The sequence below is a fragment of the Chiloscyllium plagiosum genome, chromosome 11, assembly GCF_004010195.1.
Source record: "Chiloscyllium plagiosum isolate BGI_BamShark_2017 chromosome 11, ASM401019v2, whole genome shotgun sequence".
Classification (NCBI taxonomy): domain Eukaryota; kingdom Metazoa; phylum Chordata; class Chondrichthyes; order Orectolobiformes; family Hemiscylliidae; genus Chiloscyllium; species Chiloscyllium plagiosum.
In genome coordinates this window covers 19561641-19583460 of record NC_057720.1, presented here as the reverse complement: position 1 = coordinate 19583460, position 21820 = coordinate 19561641, and the positions used below count along the sequence as shown (strand labels likewise).

The 21820-nt window shown below is 40.7% G+C and overlaps 1 protein-coding gene across 1 annotated transcript; it reads left to right on the top strand.

The window, feature by feature from the left end:
- The first annotated feature begins 858 nt into the window (after window positions 1-858).
- dnttip2 (deoxynucleotidyltransferase, terminal, interacting protein 2) lies at window positions 859-21522 on the top strand. Its single transcript, XM_043698833.1, has 7 exons — window positions 859-1087; window positions 7913-8670; window positions 10827-10965; window positions 14705-14800; window positions 15109-15273; window positions 16525-16634; window positions 19959-21522. The coding sequence occupies exons 1-7, from the start codon at window positions 941-943 to the stop codon at window positions 20050-20052; spliced, it is 1509 nt and encodes a 502-aa protein (XP_043554768.1). The 5' UTR covers window positions 859-940; the 3' UTR covers window positions 20053-21522.
- Window positions 21523-21820: the final 298 nt, after the last annotated feature.

The following is a 21820-nucleotide window of genomic DNA, read 5'->3' as shown; positions in this document are numbered from 1 at the left end:
AAATATGTGGGGGGTGGTGCTGGGGAGAAGGTAGCAAAGAGTACAAGAGGGGAATGGGGATGGGGTGAAGGTGATAGGTCAGAGAGGAGGTTGGAGTGGATACATGGGAAGGGAGATTGGCAGTGCTGAGCTGGAAGGTTGGAACTGGAGTAAGATGGGGGAGGGGAAATGAGGAAACTAGTGAAGTATTAGTAGTTTTGTAGTCCTCTGGAACTTCTGCGGAATCAAAGGATTTTTGGAAAATTACAACCAATTCATCCGTCATCTCAGCAGCTGCCTTTTTTTTAAAGTCTTCAGATGCAAGCCATCTGAGCCAAGGGACGGTTCTGCCTTTAGCCTCATTAGTTTTTTCTCATACCACTTCTTTGGTGATGGTACTTAATTCCTCCCCATCATCTTTAATATTAATGGAATGTTTGTAGTATCTTACACTGTTTTTAAAAAAAGTGAAGCAATATATTTGTTTCACTCCTCTGCCATTTCCTTCCATAACCCCACCTGATGAATGCCTAGGCCATTGTAACAAGATGGGTTTAAGCAGCAGACCTGAAATTGACCCCATCACCTAGATTATTACTGTGTTGCACTGATAAATTTTACACCAATAAAAATCGAAGGGTAAAAACCAAATTGTTACAAATTTGATCCAAGAAAGGATGGAGACTGCGTCAAATCAATACGTCTGCAGGAGAGAAGTGCCAGTCTAGGTCTGTACCACCTTTTTGCAGAGGCTGAAGCCAATATTCATACAGAGAGCGGCAGTGGGGCCTGGAGAATGATGTACTATTGAATGGAGAGGTCTGAAACATTGCTGAGCATGTAACTCTTAGCAACCAAAGTCAGGAATTATATATAATTTACATCTGTGAACGCTGCTCATCCTCTCTGGGCTGGGCTGGTCTGCTGAGGAAGTGCGGACTGTCTGTTTGGTCTCAGTGCGATGCGAAGGCGGTGGTGGCCGGTTCGAGGCAACACCGGGCGGAAGTGCCCGGGGGAAGGTCTCAGTGGAGCACCGGGCGGAAGTGGTGCGCGCAGGGACGGCGGCATGGTGCAGACCAGGAGTGGACGGCGCACCGTGACCGGGAAGGTAACCTTCTCCCGAGGGGGAGAGCTCGGGGTGGGGGTGGCTGAGAGGACAGGGACGGTGGAGCCGGGAATGGGGTTAAAGCGTCTCATCCTTGGGGCACGTGGGGGGGGAGAAGGTCTGGTCAGAGACTGAGGCGAGGGGCCCTCTGTCCCTCATCCACAGCCTGAGACACACACACACACACAAATAACAGCAGATGCTGGAATCCAAGGTAGACGAGCAGGAGGCTGGAAGGACGCAGCATCAGGAAGTTAGAGCAAATGATGAGAGAGTTCAGGGGTATGGAAACACAATGTTGAGAGTGTGTTGCTGGAAAAGCACAGTAGGTCAGGCTCCTCGGATGCTGCCAGCAACACACACACACACACGACTCTGATCTCCAGCATCTGCAGTCCTCACTGTCTCCTGGAAACACGCAATGCAGATGCTGAAAGGTCAAAAACGGTGGAGGACTTTATTCGAGAATTTTAAAGGAAAGGGGTGAGAGGGTTGGAAAACCCTCAGGACAAGAGGATTAGGACAGAGAAAGAGACGTGTGAGCCAGTGGCAAGGAGAGCCAAGACAGTTGGTGGAAGATGTAGTTATCCAAGAAGGATTTGATCCAAACTGAGCTGTTGCCATCTGAGTCTTGTTCAGTCCAAGCCAGCAACAGCTTACAAGTGTAATCGTCCACTCTTTGGCCACTGTGGATGACAATATGGGGGTGTTTGCAAGTGAACAGTATTTTTTTAAAGGGATATCGAGTCAGACAGATACAAAGCACGGAAACAGATCCTTCAGTCTAACTTATGCACACCAACCAGATCTCCTAAACTGACCTAGTCCCATTTGCTAGCATTTGGCCCATATCCCTCTAAATCCTCCCATCCAGCTGCCTCTTAAATGTTGTAAATTATGCCTCCACACTTCCTCTGGCAGCTTATTCCAACATGTACCACCCTGTGTGAGAAAAAGCTACCCCTCCAATCTTATTAAACTATTTCCCCTGTCACCTTAAACCTCTGCCCTCTACTTTTGTACTCCCATACCCTGGGTAAAAGATCTTGGGTGTTCACTCTATCCATGCCTCATGATTTTATAAACCTCTATAAGGTCATCTCCTCAGCCCCCAACACTCCAGGAGAAATAGCCCCAGTCTATTCAGTCTCTCCCTATAACTCAAACCCTCCATCCTTGTAAATCTTTTCTGGTTTCAAGTTTCACAACATCTTTCCTATAGCAGGGAGATCAGAAATGAACACAGTATTCTAAAAGAGATCTCACCAATGTCCTGTATAGTGGCAACATGACATTCCAACTCAAATACTCAATGCACTGACCAGTGAAGACAAACGTATCAATGCCTTCTTTACCATCCCAACTACCTGCAACTCCACTTTGGGATGCTAATTGACCCACTGGTCCAGCGTTGCGTCAGAGTTGCCAAGTATCTGTCTCTCCCTCTCCCTCCACCTTCCCTTCCATCTCTACCACCCTGGTGGAAAGAAGAGGATGCTAAAATTTCCTTGAGAAGCATCGAGCATACTGTGGATTTAGAGTTAAAGGTTGGTAGAAGCATAACATTCATGGACGTTGGACTAAGGATTGAATTTGGAGGAAAGGAAAGCCTGATGGGATAGAAAAATCATAGAAGTAACAGGCTTGGAACCAAAGTGGTAGCTAAAATGTTTAATGCAAATGGAAACAAAACATGCTGTATAGGACTAGTACAGATGAGAGAAACTCTAGAATCATAGGAATGTATAGCATGGAATGGAGGCCATTTGTTCCATTGTGTCCCAATCAGCATGAAATATGAATTAGGAGCAGGAGATGGCCATTCAATTAAATAATGGTTGATTTGTGTTTTGATTACCACATTTCGGTCTACCCACCCATAACCTTTGATTCCCTTCTCTAACAAGAATCCATCTACCTTGGCCTTAAAATGTTCAATGACCCTGCCTCTTGAGTGTTCCAAAGTCATACAATCCAGTGAGCAAGAGAGAAAAAAAATCTCCTTGTCTCTGTCCTGAAAGGACATCCCCTAATGTTTAAACACTTCAACCCCAGGGCGTCAATGTGGACTTCACCAGTTTCCTCATTTTCCTTTCCCCCACCTCACCCCGGTTCCAAACTTCCAGCTCAGCACTGTCCCCATGACTTGTTCTACCTGCCTATCTTCCTTTCCACCTATCCACTCCACCCTCCTCTCTGACCTATCACCTTCATCCCATCCACCCATTGTACTCTTTGCTACCTTCCCCCACCCTCCTCCCTGACCAATCACCTTCATCCCCAACCCCATTCACCTATTGTATTCTATGCTACTTTCTCACTGCCCCTACCCTCCTCTCATTTATCTCTCTGCCCTTTAGGCACTCTGCCTGTATTCCTGATGAAGGGCTTTTGCCCGGAACGTCAATTTTCCTGCTCCTTGGCTGCTACCTTCACATCCACCTTGGTCAGGCCTGTTCAGAATCATGTATATTTTGCTCGATCTACATTTTAATATTTTGTGCCTCGGGCATTAGAACATCTGTAACCCTCAGCACCTTGGAATTTTGCAGTTGATTTTTATTGAACTAATACTTTGCTTTATTATTCTTCTTGCCAAAGTGAACAACTTTATATTTTTTCAAAATTAAACTCCATCTCCCAATTTTTTGTCCACTCACCTAACCTACTATATCTATCTATCTGCAATCTCCTTGTTCCTTCACAACACTTTCCTATCTATCGTAAAACATTCATGCTGGTGCACACCTCCACTTCTTTCATAAACTACATTTATAATTTGCCAGCTCCTCCAGTATAACACACCTACATCACATTCTGTTCAATCACCTCTGTTTCCAAGGAATAAACCTGAATTTATGAAGTTTTTCTTGTAAATAAAACTGTAGTTCAGGCAATATCCTTTTGAATTCTTTACTGCTGTAGTACATTCATATGTTTCCTCAAATGCAGTGATTAGAAGTGCGTGCAATGCTCTACTGGTGGTCTAGTCAATGGTTTGTACAATTCTAGTGTAACCTCCCAGTTCCTCTTCTGTGCTTTTGCTAATAAAGGAGAGTATTACATATTCTTTCCTTACCACTTTCTGGAATTTGTGAATGTGTACTCCAAGATTGCTCTGTTTCTCGATCCTCCTTAGTACCCAGTCAGTCATTCACTGTGTATTCTCTTATTATGTTAACATTTACCAACAGCATTCATTATCATGCCACACATTGGCAAATGGAATTCAATTTGGACACTGTTCTGCTCATTGCCTCGTCCAGTAATTAGGATCAGACAAGATTCTCTTCTGTCCCATATTCATGAAGCTACCCACAGGTGTGCTGCTAAGCTACAAAGCAAACAGAAAACTGTTCAACCTGCATCACATCAAGTCCAGAACCAAAAGCATGCCATTGTCAAGCTGTGGTATGCAGGCTGCACTTGTAGGAGCACGCACCCAGGTCAAGCTCCAAACCATCAACCAGTCACTCACTGAGACATATGAGAGAATGAGCCTTAGATAAAATATCCTTAGATTAAATATGCAGAAAATAAAGATCCACCATGTACCACAGCTAACAAGATCCACACCAAGCCACTAGACAATGTGTGTTAATTCCCATTCCTCTCAGTGAGAATAGAAATCAATTAAATTCCACATGGTCAGAAGTTGCACACAGGAGACAATCTGACTAACAGTGTGTTTGGTAACAAAGGCTGAAAACTGATACCAAGCTCATGATCTTCAAGGCAGTAGAGTTACCAGCCCTCCATCAGCGACAGGCAATGTACAGCAAACACCTCAAATCCCTTGAGAAATATTACCAGCAATACCTCTGCAGAATGCTGCAAACCCACTGGCAGGAAAGACACTGCAATATCAGTGATGTTTCTCAGGCCAGCAACCTCAGTAAACACACTGGTTGCTAAGTTAGTCTGGCAATATAATCTAACATAATACTCCCAAAAACAGGCTCTCTGTTCTGAATATCAGTACAGCAACAAGGTACAAAGAAGGCAAGAAAAAGGACTCAAAGACTCTTTTTAAAAAAAACAGCAATTATCTCACCAACTTATGAGTATCATTCATTCACCCCAAAACTGCCTGTGTTACAGAAGATACATCAATGAAGGGGCCAACTGTTTCGACTATCTTTGACAAACCCAGATAGAAGTCAAGCACAAACAGGAGGAGAAGTGTGGGAAAATCCCAGCATTGCACTCTCTTTCCCCCCCCACCCCCCAAATTCTACACCACCTGCCTCACCAGTGACCAGCTGTTTAGTCACCTCGGTCATCTCAACACCTGAGTGGAAGAAAATTGTCAATGTGATTAATGAATTTGATGTAATCCAAATGAATTTTGGCGAAGGTTTTGATAAGGTCTGATATGACAGACCAGTCCTGAAAGTGAAAGCCCATGGGAGCTAAGACAAAGCAGTAAGTTAGATAAAAAAATTGGCTCAGATGCTGGAAGCAAACAGTAATGAATTTTGAGAAGATTTGTAGCTCAGGTTGAGGTCCTGGATGTAGGTTTGCTCACTGAGCTGTAAGGTTCATTTTCATACATTTTGTCACCATACTACGTAACATCTTCAGTGAGCCTCCAAATGAAGCACTGGTGGTGTAGCATCCTTACTTACAGATGAGGAAGGACACCACTTTGACTGGGTCTAGATTAGAGTGGTGCTGGAAAAGCACAGCAGGTTTGCTCACTGATGAAGGGCTTTTGCCTGAGATGTCGATTTTCCTGCTCCTCAGATGCTGCCTGACCTGTTGTGCTTTTCCAGCACCACTCTAATCTAGACTCTGATTGCCAGCATCTGCAGTCCTCACTTTTGCCTACCTGACCACTTTGGGACAACACACCTATCCTAGGACAAGCCAAAAGGAGACACGCACGAGAATTCCTAAAAGCTTGGCAATCCAACCGGAACTCCATCAACAAACACAATTAACCTTAGATCCCATTTACCACCCTGAGAAAAAGAACACGAAATGACATCACTGCAGGAAATGATGTCACTACAGGAAATGACATCACCACCCCAAGGAAACCCAAACATATAAATAGAAAGCAGGCTACACCGCCAGTACTTTATTTGAGGCTCACTGAAGATGTTACCTAGTGATGAAACATCTGAAAATGTGCCTTCCAGCTCAGTGAGCAAACCTACATCCAGCAAACAGTAATGGTTGCCAGATGTTTGTATGAGTCGAAGTGTTTACATTTTAATATTTTGTGCCTGTATATGATCCCTAACCTAGAAGTATTGGAAAAGGTCCCTATTAGGAATCCTGTATTTCTGACTTAATTGGTTGAAAGATATCAAGACCTCTCCCTCGAATAAATCTCCTAACCGGGAGATTCCCTTACCCTCCCATGCTCTAAAGCCAGAGTCCATTCACCCCAGTCTAAATCCTGGGGCTCCCAATAGTGAGGTGAACGGCCAAGTCTTATAGTAACTCCATCCAATATTTCACACTTCTGAATTTCTAGGTCTTCATTATCCCTCTCTTTTTGAAAACAGATGCAAGGTATTGTTTAAAAATCCTCTCAATGTTTTCCATCTCATCACTCTTTGGGTCTGCAATAGGCTGGACTCTTTCTTCAGTTAACTCTTGCTGTTTATGTATTTATTAAAAAAAACTCAGGTTTTTCTTGATTTTACTTACCGATATTTTTTCATGCCTTTATAATGAAACCCTCACTATTACACACTGTATCATTTCCATGAAGACCAGACGCCATGTTGGGCAGATGAAAAGTTATTACACTCTGTACCTAATGTTGCAATAATTGTTTCAGAACATGGCCACCCAACTGTCAACCCACAGATGTATAACCTTGCCTGGTAATTGCCCACTAAACACTAAGCCAACTGCCGCACAAAGCAAGGGTCATGAATTGAAGAAGAGTTACACTTCTACTAATTAATTTCCCTCTTTAGTGAGGGAAGACACTGATCACTTTAAGCTTATACATTCTGGTTGCTGACTTCTCTGCTAAGAGAAACTATTCATTCTATTCAGGCCCCTCCTAATTTTGTACAGCTCAATTAAATTTTCCCTCAACCTCCTGTATTCCACAGAAAACAACTGGTCTACCCTCATAGCTAAAAACTTTCCAACCCTGGCATATTCCTTGTAAACCTCCACTGTATCATTCGTGTGTGATTACATCCTTCCTATAATGCGATCAGAACTGTATTCTCGCTGCATGCTAATTCATGTCTTATGCAGTTCTAACATAACCTACCTGCTCTTATATTCTGTGGTGTGGCTAATAAGTGTAAGTATCCCACATGCCTCCTTAATCTGCTGATCTAACTGACCTGCTTCCTTCAGGATCTGTGGATGCAAGCCAAGTTGCCCTCTAGTTACACTTCTCATTATCCCACCATTTTTAAGGTTTTTCCTTGCCTTGTTTGCCCTCCCCAAATGCTAATTGAATTAGTGCCATAAAGGCACGAATCCCTCATGTGAATGGCATGATGTTCTTGTTCTGCAAACAGCTTTCTGGTCATTCCGTTCTGAGAGGTTTGACCATTTTGTTAGTTGACGTTTTTCGCTTCTCAGTTTCCTGATCAATAATCTGGCTCTTACAACCCAACAATAACAGTTTCAGCAATTACACTTTCAGATTTAGGAGCAAGTCTCATTATTCAGCTCAATCACATGCAAACATGGTGTCTCCGGCAAGATGCAAAAATGTGTATAATGAAGAAAGGTTCCCGAAATAGTGCAAATGAAAATTATTACCGAAGAATGTTTACAATAAATCAACTGTCAGCTTTCCTGTAAAAGTTAATAAACATATTTATGTCTGTCTTTTTTATTTAGGAGGCAAAATCTAGATCAAGAACACCGGCCAGCCAAAGAAAGACAAGGCGCAGTAGAGTTGAACCTCTGAGCGAAGTTACGGAATCTCAATCTGAAGTACAAGAAAATGTTGGAGAGAAACAGATCATTGAAACTGCATCGCAGCCTTGTCCAGAGCAGCCAACAGAATGTAGTGATAAGTTGGAAGTAAATGACCAATGTTCAGAAAGGACCATTGGAGAAAATAATGCAGAAACTGGAGCGGACAAGCCAAGCAAAACAGAAGTGTATGAAATTAACCTGATTGATGAAGAGGCAAATGTTGAGGAACAGGAGGATACAGAGAAAAATTTAAATAATAAAACCCGAAGTGCAACTCCGCCCATTATCAGTTTGCAGCTTAGCAGCGATGAAGACAAAGACACTTTGGAGGATGGTGGCACTGGAACGTTTTTGGAAGAATCCAGTATAAATGTTACATCCAAACCTAATGTTTCATCTGAACCCTCTGCCTTTGTACCTGACACAGCAGGAAGCCCCTTGGCGACGGGTAGCAACCTGTTTATGATTGACAAACGACCAGGAGCAGATCAGGATACACAATATTACTTGGACTTGAATGAAGAAAAGGAGGGGAGTGGTGAAAGTGGGGACGAAAAGGAGGGGAGTGTTGAAAGTGGGGACGACGCTGGTGACAGAGACGGGAAGTCAGAGGAAGACGATGATGACTTTTTTGATGAAGATGAACACAGTGATACTTTGAAGAAAAATTCTAATTTGTAAGTAAAGCAGTAGTTTTGCAAACTCATTTGTAAAGTACTTTCTCAAAGCAATCCATGGTGGAGATACTTGGCAGAACAGATAGCATATGGGGAGAGAAACAGAGTCAATAGTTTAGTTTTATTTTATTCACTCAGGATGTGGGCTTCAGTGACTGGACCAGCAATTATTGCACATCCTTAATTGAAATTGATTAGCTTCTGTCTTCAATCCCTGCGGTCAATTTGGTTTAAGTACATCTACCACATTGTTAGGGAGGGAGGGAGTTCCAGGATTTTGACCCAGCAACAGTGATGGAATGGCAACATAATTCCAAGGTTGTGATGAGTGGTTTAAAGGGGAATTTGCAGGGGCCAGTGTCTCAATGTATCTGCTGCTTTTGTCCTTTTGAGGTGATAGTGGTATGGAAGGTGCTGTTTATGGCAGACGTGAAGGAAACACATCACATGACGAGAAAAATTTAAAGAATTGCAGACGCTATAAATCAGAAACAAAAGCAGAAGTTGCTGGAAAATCTCAACAGGTCTGGCAAGCATCTGTGGAGAGAAAGCAGAGTTAACATTTCAAGTCTAGTGGCCCTTCATAACTGGACCTGAAACGTTAACTCTGCTTCATAACTGGACCTGAAACGTTAAACATCCATAGATGCTGCCAGACCTGCTGAGTTTTTCCAGCAATTTATGCTTTTGTTACATTGACAAGACAATTGAATATACAAGGAAAGGGTGACATAGGCACCACAGCCAGAGAAAGTATGAGTGAACTCATTCTAAATGCTCAGTGGTATGGAAGAGGCAATACTTCTACATTCACTAATATTTTTGAAAATTCTTCAGTGGGATTGGGCACTGCTGCAACATTTGTAGCTCATCCCTAATTACCTGAGAGTTGGTGATGATGAGCTGCCTTCTTGAATCGCTGTGGTCTACATGGTACAGAGTACCTCCACAGTGCTGCTGGAAGGGGATTCTGGAATTTTGGTTTTACAATATTGAAGGTCAGCAATATTGTTCCATATCAGGATGGTGAGTGACTTGGAGGGGCATCTGCAGGTGATGGTGCCCTTGTCTTTCTAGATGGTTCAGATGTGTTTGTGCTGGAGGAAGTAAATTCCAAAGCAGGTTGAATGGTGTCAAGCTTCTTCAGTGTCTCTGTGAATCCACAGAGAGTATTCCATCACAGTCTTGAATGCATCATGAGAGGCGATCTTATTGAAACATCAGATTCTTAGGAAACTTGACAGATTAGATGCTGAGAGGTTGTATATTAAAGGCAGGGCTTTTTAATCAGTAAGGTGGTCAAGGATTATGGTGATTTTAAAAAATTCGCAGGATGTGAGTGGCACTGGTCAGGCTTACAATTATTTCCCATCTCTAAGTGTCCAGAGGACAGTTAAGTGTCAACACCATTACTGTGGTTCTGGAATCACATGTAGGCCAGCCAAAGGAAAGGTAAAAGCTTCTTTCCTAAAGGACTTTAGTGAACCAGATGGTGAATTGTTTTTCTGGATAATCAACAACAGTATTGCAGTTAGATTTTTAATTCTAGATCTTTATTGAATTCAAACCTTCATGGTGGGATTTGAAACTGGGTTTCCAGAACATTGTTTGAGGCTCTGGATTAATAGTCTAGAGATAACATCACTAGACTATCAAGGAGTTGAGGATTATCAGATCAGCCCTGCCCTCATTTATGCAGAGCACACTCAGTGGGCCAAATGGCCTACTCCTGTTCTTACATCCTATGGTTTTGTCTTGTGGGAGAGTCCAGGACCAGAGGGTGTAATCTTAGATTAAGCAGTCATCTGTCCAAGTCAGAGAAGAGAAGGAATTTCTTCTGAGGTTCGTGAATCTGTGGAATACGTTACCGCGAGTGGCTGTAGTCCTGTGTAGGTTAGGTTAGGTTAGATATATTAAAGATGTGGAGATGCCAGTGTTAGACTGGGGTGGACTAAAGTCAGAAGTCACATGACACCAGGTTATTGTCCAACAGGTTTATTTGAAATCACAAGCTTTCGTCAGGTGAAAGATTACCTTATTCTTCAATACTAGTCCATTCTATTCAGCCCAAATTTTCTGTTTGAATTATTTAACTTTTGCAGCTGAGCTTCTAATGAATAAGTTGGTGAACTTGTTTAATTTCTTTTATATTTCAGAATCAAATTGTCAAACAAAATTGATCCAGGACTTAATCTGACAGAACTAGGTGGTCTGTACATAAACTTCGATCCTGAAAAACAGGGCCCTAAGGCAAAAGCTTTTAAAAAATTAAAGGAGCAAAAGGAAAGTGATGAGGTAAGATGCTGGGTGCTTTCTGAGCTGTATCCCATCCTTGGTTTAATATTAACTCACTATGGGCAGTGCAGCGTCAGGAAGTCAGGCGTTTGTAATTTTTCATTTTTGCTGTGTCAAACTGAGCAAGCAGGGGCAATGTAATTTTGCATAGACTCTCTTTTTGACCACGGTCTGTGGCTGCAGAGAGCCTTTTGGCCTGTGCAACACCATTATGAAGTATTTTGATGGCTTCAGGTTTTGTCACTGGTGTTTAGAGTAATTTGAACTAATGATTTAAGGTAATTACACAAAATGTACAGAATCTTCACATCCAAATCATTTATGTAAATGACAAAAAGTGGTGGACCAGCTCCGATCCTTGTGGTACACCGCTGGTCACAGGCCTCCAGTCTGAAAAGCAGCCCTCCACCACCACCCTCTGTCTTTTTCTTTTCCTTCATATGATTCACTAATGTTGTGCACAAAGATGATACTGGTAGAAGGTATAGGGTAAGGCAGTAAAGGCTTGATGCCAGAGTTCTGAAGAGTATGGAGGCAGAGGACCTCGGAGTGTATGTACATACGCTCAGACCTTTAAAGGTGGCAGGACATGTTGAGAATATGGTTGACAGAGGATATGTATTTATGCCTGTTTAATTTTTGTTTTAGTCATTCATGGGATGTGAACATTGCTTGAATTTATTTCCCACCCCTAACTGCCCTTGAGAAGGTGCTGCTGTCTTGATTTGTTGCAGACCATGTGGTGTGGGATGTCCACTGTGTTGTTAGGGAAGAAGTTTTCAGGGAATTTGAACCAACAACAATTAAGGAACACCATTATATTTGCAAATCAGGATCACAAGTGGCTTGGAGAGAGCTTTGCAGATGGCAGAGTTCCCATGTATCTGCTGACTATGTACTACTTGTGAAACAGTTGTGTGTTTGGAAGATACTGGGTTGGGATATATGGTCGGCATGGACAAGTTGGACCAAGGGGTCTGCTTCTGTGCTGTACATCTCTATGACCCTTGGTGAGTTGTTGAACTGCATCTTTCAGGTGCTGCACATGTTGTCATTGCGTTTCAGTGGTGGAGAGAGTGAAGGTTAGGGTGCCAGCCAAGCAGGCTGCTTTATCTTGGATAGAACATAAGAATGCAACATAAGATCACAAGAAATAGGAGCAGGAGTAGGCCATCTGGCCTGTCGAGCCTACTCTGTCATTCAATAAAATCATGGCTGATCTTTTCATGAACTCAGCTCCACTTACCCGCCTGCTCACTATCGCCCCTAATACACTTATTGCTCAAATATTTATCAATCTTAGCCTTAAAAAATTTTACAAAGTAGCCTCAACTGCTTCACTTGTCAGGGAATTCCACAGATTCACAACTCTGGATGAAGAAGTTCCTCCTTAACTCAGTCCTAAAGCTGCTCCCTCCTTATGTTGAGGCTATGCCCCCTTCCATCAGTGGAAACAACCTCCCTCCTTCTATATTTATCTATTCCCTTCATATTTTTTATGTTTCTATAAGATCCCCTTTCATTCTTCTAAATTCCTATAGTCCCAGTCTACTCAATCTCTCCTCATAAGCCAACCCTCTCAACTCCGGAACCAACCTAATGATACTATCAAACTTCTTCAGTACTGTCAGATTAAATAGAGGCATTGAGTAATAAAGCATTCAGAAAGCTCTGGTTCCATCCCAACTAGACTTCTAATCCCCAAAATTTAGAATGAATATGAGGTTCTTGAGAGAATGAAGAGGAGATATACCAGAATGGTTCCAAGGTTGAGGTATTTTAGCTATGGGCTTACATTGGAGAAACTGGGTTGTTCTTCTTGGACAAAGGAAATTGAGAGGAGATTGAAAATTTGGAAAATTCTGGTAGGTTTTAGATAAGGTAGACCAGGAAAGGGTGTTTACATTAGCTGATGGTACAAGGCGAGGGAGCCTAGATTTAAGGATTTGGGCATGAGATGTAGCTGGAATGTGCACAAGAACATTTTTTTACACAGCAAGTGATAACAACCTGGAAATCACTACCTATAACAAGTCACGTTTTGTCAAAAAGGCTGTACAATTGGGGATAAACAGTAAACGCTGACTCTGTCAACAATTCCCACGTCCCGAGACGGAATTTTTACAAGTTAATGTTTCAAGTCAAGTGACCCTTCGTTTACAATGTTCTAATGAAGGGTGACATAACTTGAAACGTAATCTCTGTTTTTCTTTCAACAGATGCTACTAGACATGTTTTTCTCCAGCACTGTCTGTGTATGTTACTTTTAGGTCAGTCAGCATGCTTTCGATATTTTTACCTTTGTTGGAAAACTTGGTTCATCAATTCTAACCATTGTTTGAAGCCAAGACAGAAATGGCATCAACTTTGAGGTTTTGACACCAGCTAAATGAAGTGAATTAATTTCAGTCGTTGTGCCAGGGTTATTATACATAACGGAGAGGTGGTTTGAGCATGTTAACAATAAATAAACTTATAGGGGTACAGTGAGACTAAGAGGAATTGGCTAATATCAATTTCTTATTAGTATGATTCATTTCGGGTATTTACCCTCTTACCACTTGGTGTCTTTTATTCGAAAGATGCGTGGTCAGAATTAGGCTTAATTCCCCCACACACTCACAACCACCACCCCAGACAGACAGACACACACAGACAGACAAAGACCCACATGCACACATATATTTTGTGGGGTGAATTTGTACTTGCAGAGTTACATTGCACTTTGCTCAAAAACTGCAAACATTCATGTAGAACTCTGAGCTCAAAAACTGCATGAATTGATGTAAAACTCTGTTATCTCACTTTTTAGATTAGAATCAATCTAAACATCATGGCATAGACAGAGTACACGGGGGCTATTATAGTCCAACAGGTTTAATTGGAAGCACACTAGCTTTCGGAGCGACGCTCCTTCATCAGGTGATTGTGGGGGGCTCGATCGTAACACAGAATTTATAGCAAAGATTTGCAGTGTGATGTAACTGAAATTATACATTGAAGAATTGATTGTCTGTTAAGCCTTTCATCTGTTAGAATACAGTGATAGTTTCACTTCTTTCATGTGTAAATCACAAAACCTTTTTTTAAAAAGTTGCATTCTCAGGTTAGCTGTTAACAATGTGATAGCTAAACAATATGTTGTCTAGCTATCACCATTGTTAACAGCTAACCCGAGAATGCAACTTTTTAAAAAAAGGTTTTGTGATTTACACATGAAAGAAGTGAACCTATCACTGTATTCTAACAGATGAAAGGCTTAACAGACAATCAATTTTTCAATGTATAATTTCAGTTACATCACACTGTAAATTTTTGCTATAAATTCTGTGTTACGATGGAGCCATCCACTATCACCTGATGAAGGAGCATTGCTCCGAAAGCTTGTGTGCTTCCAATTAAACCTGTTGGACTACAACCTGGTGTTGTGTGATTTTTAACTTTGTACACCCTAGTCCAACACCGGCATCTCCAAATCATTTTAACAAAGTACAAGAGGAGGTTGAACCATAGGGAATAGTCTCTGGAACTTTCAGGAGAGGAGAGGGAATAATTTACTTTTCTCTTTAAATGTTCTGTATCTGTCTAAACTGGACATTAAGATATGCACTAGGGAACATGCCAGCTTTTGGCTGGAGTAGCAATTAGAGCATAGTAATGCCATAATGTGTTTGATATTCAAATAAATGATAGCATTTTCTGCATGAATTATTTTAAAATTGATATTTCTGTTCCTTAGCTGTTGGCAAATACCATCCTGACACCAGAATTTGAAAAACAAGATAGTGTTCCACTTTTAAAAGAGTCCACCCGTCAACTGAAGAAAAAACGCAGGGTAGGTACGGAGTCTGTGGCGTTAGTAATTAACATGTAGCAATCGTTTGTTCATTCTGTCTCTGTCTGATAATATCACTGTATTTAGGAACAAGCTTAAACTTCTGAGTGGTGAAATGATAGTATCCATACCTCTGAACCAGGAGGCCTAGGTTCAAGTCCCACCTGCTCCAGCTGTGTGCAATAGCATCTGTGAACAGGTTGATTTAAAATAAAAATCGAAACTTCAAATTAATGCAAACGAATCTCTGTAGATTGCTATGCCTTTAATAGCCTGTCTTTATTTCAATCTTTCTTTTGTTCCTTTAGGTAGAACGTGCAAAGACAGCAGGCGATGGCTGGTACAATATGAAAGCTCCTGAAATAACTGACGAATTGAAGAATGACCTGAAGGCACTAAAAATGAGGGCAGCAATCAACCCCAAGCGTTTCTACAAGAAAAATGACCGTGAAGGCTTCCCTAAATACTTCCAGGTATGTATTAGCTGGTAAGGACAGCTATATAATGTGATGCATTTGGAACTTCTAGCTTTATCAGTAATAAAGCCAGCTTGTAATATATAGCAATTATTAAAGTTGCTTTTGCAAAATATATCAAAGTACTCAGACGTCTAAACCATTAAGCATGGTGGAAGCTCTGTAGCTATACGTGATTATCATTCTACCCACTGACTCAGTTTGAGAAGACAGTACACTAGGAGGCAAAGTTAGTTTTGCATCAGTTATCTCTTTGAGGATGAGTCTATTTGTAAGCATGCAATACAGAGAGGAATAGCTTGAACCAATGATACTGGACATTGAGCCTGAGATTACCTACAGTGCATAAACAGTGTCAACATTAATGCTGGGCACTGAAGCAAAGAGTCCCACACTGTTCAGAAACAACTGATTATGCCGAAAATGAGGGCTGTAATTACAATATTAGCTGCAATGTAGGAAATTATAATCAAGGTTTCAAATTTGATATCGTGTTGCCTTAGGGTAAAGCTATCTCCAGAGACTGGAGCTGAGCTGCAGGCACCAGACGGATTTGAGCTTGGATCCTTATTGGGTAAAATGGTCTAATTTAGCACTGTGCCAACATTATAATTGCTATCAGAATTTCTAGTCTAGAGAGGAGGAGAAAGTTAGTCATAGCTTTCTGCATCTGTTAATTAGCTAGTGACTATTCTGAAAAGTTTGCTCGGATATGAAGATCATCCAGAATCGATAGTGATATTTCCACAGTCTTTACCTGGCCTTTCAATGGTCCCTGTCTCAAGCTCATGGTGTGACAAAGTATTTCCAAGTCCAAAAACATCTGTAAAAAGAGATTTTGTGAAACTTACCATATCGTCCTCATTTTAAATCGAAGACTCCTCAACTAGACGCAATAGTTTCCCTGACCCTCTGTTAAATCCTCAATATGAGCAACATACATGTTATCCCCTTAACCGGTTGTCCAGTTTCTACCTGTGCTGCTAATTGTGGAGAGCAATCTCTGAAATTATTCCTTTATCCTCCCCACGGTGGTAGAAGTAGCGGAAAACAAAGCTGAGATCAATCAAAACCAACTTTATATTAGAAAAATGCAACACGAAAAAATTAAATCTTGTGTTGATACTCTTCATCAAAGAGTTCCAACATATTTCTAGATGCTATTAATTCATGCAGGCTTCATTTCAATATAACTTCTTTAAACTTAGTCTTCAGGGTAATATTACACTCATCTATCTTTTTTTGTAGGTTGGTACAATTCTGGACAATCCAGTAGACTTCTATCATTCTCGTGTTCCGAAGAAAGAAAGAAAACGAACAATGGTGGAGGAGCTTCTGGCAGATGCGGAATTCCGACGGTATGCCTTTTTGTTTGCATAGGACCAGGAGGTTTTTCAGCCTTCTCTCTTGAAACAAGTTGCCCAGTTAGAGGTCTTTGAAATTGTGAATGGTTTTGGTGGAATGGATATGCAGAGAAATTTCCTCTTATGGGAAAAGCATGATTAAAATTAATATGAGGAGAAAGTGAGGACTGCAGATGCTGGAGATCAGAGTTGAAAAGTGTGGTGCTGGAAAAGCGCAGCAGGCCAGGCAGCATCCGGCAGAGGAGATGACCTGGGTGTGCAGTGAGAGGGGGACTCACTGAGATCCTTGTAGAGGGAGGAGGAGAGCTTCTTCAAGGTAGGCTTCCTTGCAAGAGGATTCGCAGTAGGTTAAGATCAATTAGGAGAAAGTGAGGACTGCAGATGCTGGAGACCAGAGTTGAAAAGTGTGGTGCTGGAAAAGCGCAACAGACCAGGCAGCATTAATATGACCCAAGATAGCCATCACAGTATCAAATAGGGAATCCAGAAATGACCTCTTTACCCAGAGTGAGGTCGTGAGAATGTGGAAATCATTGTGACCAGATGTGATTAAAATGAAGAGCATAGGAACATTTAGAGGGAAGCTAGACAAGCGTGCAAATGAGATGGGAATAGAGGGTTATAAAGATTAAATTTTAAATAAGCAAAAATGAACACCAGCTTCAATGAATAGTTGTGACAAATGGTCTGGTTTCTGTGCCATCTTCCTTGGGTAATGTTACGAACTCTGAAAATAAGACAGAAATGCTAGAATACTAACCAGGTCGAGCAGCATTTGTGGATGGAGAAACCGAGTTAATGTTTCAGGTTGATGACCTTCTATCAGAATGAGGTACTTCCTCACTTTCAAATTTCAATCCTCTTGTGATAAAGGCCAACATTCAATGAACCTTCTTACCTACCTAGGTACTAGTATTTATCGTTTCTTGTATGTGGACATCTAAATTTCCCTGTTCCACCAAAGTATTAAAATTATTATACCATTAATATTCATTGTAAAGAAAATATGCAAATTGCCTTTTAGATCCTGAGCTCAAGGCATCGTACTTCCCCACATTGAATTCCATTACACATTAGACAAATGAGCAAACAAAATTCTGTCCCTTTGTAAATTTCTGTTCCAATCCACAAGTATTTAAAGTGCGTCCTAAGTTAGTGTCATTGGCAAGATTGGAGAGAGAAGCTCCACTCAGCCTTTTCATTAGTATATCTGCTGCAGATCCCTGGGGAACAACATCCCTGGAGTTGAGGAGCTTTTGTTTTTGACTCTGAGCTCCCAACAAATTACTAATCGATATTACAAAGTTTCTTATAGTTCTGTGCACTTACAGTTTTACAAATAATTTTTTTGATGTGGAACCTAATCAACTATCTTCAGAAAGTTCATATGGACAAAATACATATGTAAATAAGAGCCAAAAGAACTGTGGATGCTGGAAATCAGAAACAAAAACAGAAACTGCTGGAAAAGCTCAGCAAGTCTAGCAACACCTATGGAGAGAAATCAGAGTTAACATTTTGGGTCCAGTGACTCTTCCTCAGAACTGTTCTGGAGAAAGGTCACTGGACTTGAAAAGTTAACTTTGATTTCTCTCCACAGATGCTGCCACACCTGTTGAGCTTTTCCAGCACTTTCTGTTTTTGTGTATTTATGTAAATCCTTAGTAAGTATGTTAGTAACATTCAAAGATAAACTGACTAGGTTAGTGACATGTTAGCCAATTTTGAAAATAATTTTAATCCTCAGCTCTACTTCCTTGCTTTCTCCCCATAAACCTTTGATTCATTTACTGGTTAAAAATCTGACTGTTTCTGCCTTGAATATATAGAACATAGAGCATAGAAAAATACAGCGCATTACAGGCCCTGTGGCCCTCGATGTTGCGCCGATCCAAGCCCACTTAACCTACACTAACCCACTATCCTCCATATGCCTATCTAATGCCCGTTTAAATGCCTAACCTTAGTGGCCCTCTATAGTAAAAAGAATTCACAGGTTCACTGTCTTCTGAGAGAGGAAATTCTTCCTCATCTTTTGCCTTACTCGTTGAAGGTTAATCTGAGATTATACCTTCTGTTTGTAGACTCTACAACAATGGAAACAACCTCCTGGTATCTGCCCTGTCAAGTCCCTAACGATCTTGTGTATTTTAATATGGTTGACTTGGATCTTTGTAACTTCCAATGAGTACAAACTCAACCTTTTCTCATAAGACATTCCCTGTATGCCTGGTATCAGTCTAGTAAATCTTTCCTGGACTGCCTCCAATGCCAAAATATTTTTCCCAAAATTGTTCACAATATTTCTCTTGTGATCTGACTAGTGCCATGTATATTTTTAGCAAAACTTGCTCCTTTTTTAGAAAGGAGAACATAGAACATTACAGCGCAGTACAGGCCCTTCGGCCCTCGATGTTGTGCTGACCTGCGAATCTGAAGCCCATCTAACCTATGCTATTCCATTCTTGCCCATATTCCTATCCAATGACTATTTAAATGAACTGCCCCTCATTTAGCCTGTCTGTATTCCTCTGCAGACTCTTTCATTCTCGCTGGTTGCCAGTTGCCTTGATGTCTGAGTGTCGCAGTCCTGATCATATTTCCCAAAGTGTCAAAAATCTGCCCACGATTCCTGGCAAGACACGGTTCGGGGGTCACACTTCCTGGCAAGTTGTGATGAGGGGACATGCTTCCTGGCCATTGTCCCAGCTAGTGGCACTTACAGATTGTCTGGACTGTATTGGCTCAGGACGCTGGTTGATTGCTGATGCAAGCCTTTCCCTTGAACTGAGAGCTCTCTTTGTCGTAGCTGCCTCTGAGTCCTTCCTGGGGATTGTAATGCAGGCTTTCACAGCTGTGTACTGATTACATTTGAAATGGTTGCTATGTTAACTATGAATCAGCTACAAAATAATGTTAATTATGCTGTAAAACTGTGTGGGGGTTTCTTACAGTCTCCTGTGTTTGTGTTTAAAGCATAGATGTCACTTTAAATACCCATTATGTCGTCCAAAGGGGAGTCAAATTTAAAATGTTTTGGTTACTATAATATGCCAGTCTGATTTCTAGTTGGTCGGAGTCAACAAACCTTGAATCGTCATGTACTCCTGGCTGCAATTGTTATATGCTTTATATTATCTGAACAGTCGCATTAACATACTTTTAAAAATATATGTAATATTATGTCACTATTGTGTATTTATAATGCTTTAATAAGTCTTAAGTAACTGGATAACCAGTTTACTTATGAATGTAGTATTTTTATCAACTGTATTGCTAGTAAAAATGATTGCAAAGTGTGTGTTTGCCTTGTTTCAGGTATAACAAGAGAAAGTATCAGCAGATCATTGCAGAAAAAACAGCTCTTGCTGCAGGCAAAAAGAATCGCAAGAAGAAAAAGTTTAAGAATTAAATTCTGAAGCAAGACTGACAAAGTACCTTGTTCTGGATAATATTCTAGTTTCTCGTTGTAACAGCACAGAAGAAGATTGTTTGACTCAGCAAGTCAGTGCTTTGAGCAACCCAGTCAACTCCATTCTCATGGTCCTGAAAATCAATTTCCTTCAAGGACCTGTCTGCTTCCTATTGAAATCATTTTTCAACTCTACTTCCACAGCCCCTTAGGCTTAGAGTTCTGGGTCAGTAACACTCCCTGTTTAAAATCAATATTTTTCACATCTTTCCTGCGTCTCTTGTCCATATTCTTAAGTCTTTCCCAGAGTCACAACTAATGTATTTAAGAAGTGAAAAAGTGCTACTAACTTCCTTGCCCTCCCCTATTCATAAATGCAAATTACCTTGTTTGACTAAATACAGTTTAGGGGATAAAAGAACTGTTCAGCTGTGCTGAGATAAATACAATGAAAGATATTTCACCTTCAATAAGGCAATAAATTTAAACAGTTTGTTGTTTTAATTAAATCATAGTTATTTATCATTTCATAAGAATGACAAACATTGTGTTCATTAGATATTGAATGCAAGAATGGGATTCTTTGCAATATTTACATACTGTAACCCTGAACTTTGTCTGTGAGACAGGCAATTGCAGTTTTTGAGCTAATAAGGAATGCCTTATAGAATTGGGCTTGAATTAATACTATGCCCACCTTGAATTAAAGCTTGTTTATTATACTATATGATGCACCCTCTGAAATTCATAAAGGTGAAATGTGATGTTTCTAAGGCTATGATGGGAAATACTTTGTAATTTATATACTGAATTATGTCTAGTTTTAACTAAATGAGAACTCACCCACTAGAAGAAATGATGTACCCACAAGTTTCACCAAGTGGGCTCTTAATTTCTCTGATCATTCATGAAGAAAGGTTTATGCTTTATTTCTCTCATGCTTGTACTTATGTTATACAAGCAAAATAAAAATGACAATGTTATCAAGTTGCAACCTTCGAGCAAGGAAGATTCATTATGGTCTTCAATTTACTCTTAATTCAAATGTGTGGACTTGTTTAACTAGCCTCTTGATTTATTAGCATTACTTCATTCATCCTGTTGGATTATTTCATTGTTTTTTGAGCAAAACATATCAAGTTAACTAGAGTAAACCAAATTTGTTTAAGGATACAGAACATTGAGGGTTAAAGCAATGTTTTGTACATTTTCTTTCTGTTCCATACCGTAATTGATACATATTTATGAAATAGAGGATCCATTCCTTTCTGCGGAGTGATGTATCCACTTCCTTGCAGAGAAAATCCAATTTTGAAAAATACAAATAAAGATGTATACAGTATAGTCATGAAAGTATTGATATCAATAAGTTTAGACAAAATAAGAATGCTCAATGTCTCAAATGTTCCTTTGCCAAAGAGCAGCACTGTATTTTAGAAAATACATTCCTTTTAAAGGCTTCAAACCACAGGGATCCCTGTGTCATTCCTTTCTCAAACATGTAGGGTCAGCCTATGCTTGGAGCCAATGGATGTGGGTGATGTCTTAAATGAATACTTCTCATCTCTATTTGCAAAAGAGAAAGACACTTAGCCGGGGGGTGGGGGGGGGGAGCGCTCAATGGTGGCTCCAGTGCACAGCAGTGGAGGAAACAGGCTGGGAGAGCTCTACTGATAAGAGAACTCGATTGTAAGTAGTTTACTAAGGTTGTAATCTCCAGATTACTTTCAGTGCCATGTGCCATTGAGTATATGTCTAGGAAGATAAG

Coding starts and splice junctions, on each gene's coding strand:
- dnttip2 (XM_043698833.1), top strand. CDS start 941: ATGCGAAGGCGGTGGTGGCCGGTTCGAGGCAACACCGGGCGGAAGTGC. Junction 14,801..15,108: donor AACTGAAGAAAAAACGCAGG/GTAGGTACGGAG, acceptor TTGTTCCTTTAG/GTAGAACGTGCAAAGACAGC. Junction 15,274..16,524: donor GCTTCCCTAAATACTTCCAG/GTATGTATTAGC, acceptor CTTTTTTTGTAG/GTTGGTACAATTCTGGACAA.